The 1814-nt window shown below is 38.5% G+C and overlaps 1 protein-coding gene across 1 annotated transcript; it reads left to right on the top strand.

Moving 5' to 3' along the window:
- The first annotated feature begins 483 nt into the window (after positions 1 to 483).
- On the top strand, positions 484 to 1608 carry LOC110888294 (spindle pole body component 110-like). Its single transcript, XM_022135825.1, has one exon. The coding sequence runs from the start codon at positions 484 to 486 to the stop codon at positions 1606 to 1608; it is 1125 nt and encodes a 374-aa protein (XP_021991517.1).
- Positions 1609 to 1814: the final 206 nt, after the last annotated feature.

The following is a 1814-nucleotide window of genomic DNA, read 5'->3' as shown; positions in this document are numbered from 1 at the left end:
AAAGAAGATTATGATCAAATCGATCCCGAAGAAATGGAGTTGATCGACATACGCTGGTGCATGGCAAGCGTAGTTCGAAGAGCGTAAAGGTTCATGGAGATAACTGGAAGACACTCCATCGATGGACCTTCTACAAAACTGGGCTTCGATAAGTCAAAAGTGACCTGTTTTAAGTGCAAGCAGAAGGGGCACTTTTAGAGGGAATGCAGGAATGCAGCTTCAGATGAAACGGCCAATCCATTCCATGACGACTATTATAAAAAGGCCATTTATCATCGCAACAAGGAAGAACCACCCCGAATGAAGCAAATTGAAGAAACTCCCAAGGAGAAGTCTAGAGCCTTAGCTGTAATCCATGATGACGAGGGCTTCGATTGGAGTGAGTTTTTACCGGAAGAAGATATTGTAGGTTTTGCATTGATGGCAAAAATCGTACCATTCAAAGACACATGAACTGAAGAGGAGAAATACGTTAATAGAAAGATGTTAGCTCAAAACATGAAGGATAGAAACTATCGAGCCTGGAAAGAGGCCAAAAGTGAAAACAGATGGGATGCTGATCGTGAGTGCTATTTGGACCCAAAAGGCAACATAATTGTTGAACCATCAACACTCATTGTTGAGACTCTCATTGAACAAATAGCACAACAGGAGGAAGAAAGACAGAGAGAATGGGCAAGCCAAGCTGAAGAGGAAGAGTTAAAGTCAAGAAAAGTCGATGAAGGGATAATTGACACAAAAAAAGAAATGACTGCAGAGAATCTGACGAAGATGGCAGATAAAGTGCTTGCAGCAAAGGAATTAGAGGTAGATTCCAAAACTACGTCTAAGTCAACCAGCCAGGTCAGTTGTAGTGATTCAACAAATGGGTCAGGTAAGACTGATAAGGCTAAAACTGAGAGTGATTGCAAAAATTGCATGAAAGATTGCAAAGTTTGCAGCACACGTGCATATCCCAATGCCAAAAAGACTGAAGAACTGACTGCAAAAGTCAAAACAGTTGAAGATCAAATCTTAAGTCATGATAAACTTGTGAGAGCTTCAAATGATAGAATAAAGGAATTAACTGAGAGGATTGAAAAATATAAAAATGATGTAGAACGATTTAGGAAAGAAAATGAAAAGTTAATTCATGAAAACCGACAACTTTCTGAAAATCATGAGAAGCTGAAAAGAACGATAAAAGATTCTGATGAGCGAAATAGTAAAACATCCAAAGAAAATTTTCAACTGTCGAGAGTCCTTCAGTTAAAAGAAAAGCAAATCAACCAACAGTTGGATGAGATTGCAAATCTAAAGCTTCAGTTTCAGGAAGTTAAGATTGAGAACGAAAGAATCAATCTGAAACTGAACAGTTACAGCTCTGCGAGCTTTGTTCTTCGACACATAGTTCCCAAACCCATTGGGAAGAACAAAGCTGGTGAAGATGTATACTCAGATGGAACTGGGGTAGGGTATCATCAAGTTCCACCGCCAGTGTTGAATAATTTTTCAAAGAAAAAGTCTGGGTTGGATAATGATGATGAAATAAATGATGTAAAACTCCCAAAAACAATCGATGTCACATTCAATCCGAAGTCGTTAAAAATGTTGTTGAAAACGTTTTAAAATCTGACAGTGACTCGACTGAGGATGAAGAGTGCTTTTGAATAATTACATTCCGAAATCAAAATCCAAAATCAACTCAAGTGACGAACCGACTCTTGTGATGTACAGGATGTCTGGTTCAGATAAGTTGTATCCGGATCTTGAATTTCCACTTGAGAATGTGAATGTCGACAAGTTGAAGAATGTGTTTAAATTGGTTGAAATTA

Source organism: Helianthus annuus, chromosome 11 (assembly GCF_002127325.2).
Source record: "Helianthus annuus cultivar XRQ/B chromosome 11, HanXRQr2.0-SUNRISE, whole genome shotgun sequence".
Taxonomy (NCBI): Eukaryota; Viridiplantae; Streptophyta; class Magnoliopsida; order Asterales; family Asteraceae; genus Helianthus; species Helianthus annuus.
The sequence above is the reverse complement of the archived record's forward strand: the minus strand, read 5'-3'. Positions and strand labels throughout refer to the sequence as shown.

What these genes read in the sequence shown, in the direction of transcription:
- LOC110888294 (XM_022135825.1), top strand. Translation starts at nt 484, where the DNA reads ATGTTAGCTCAAAACATGAAGGATAGAAACTATCGAGCCTGGAAAGAG.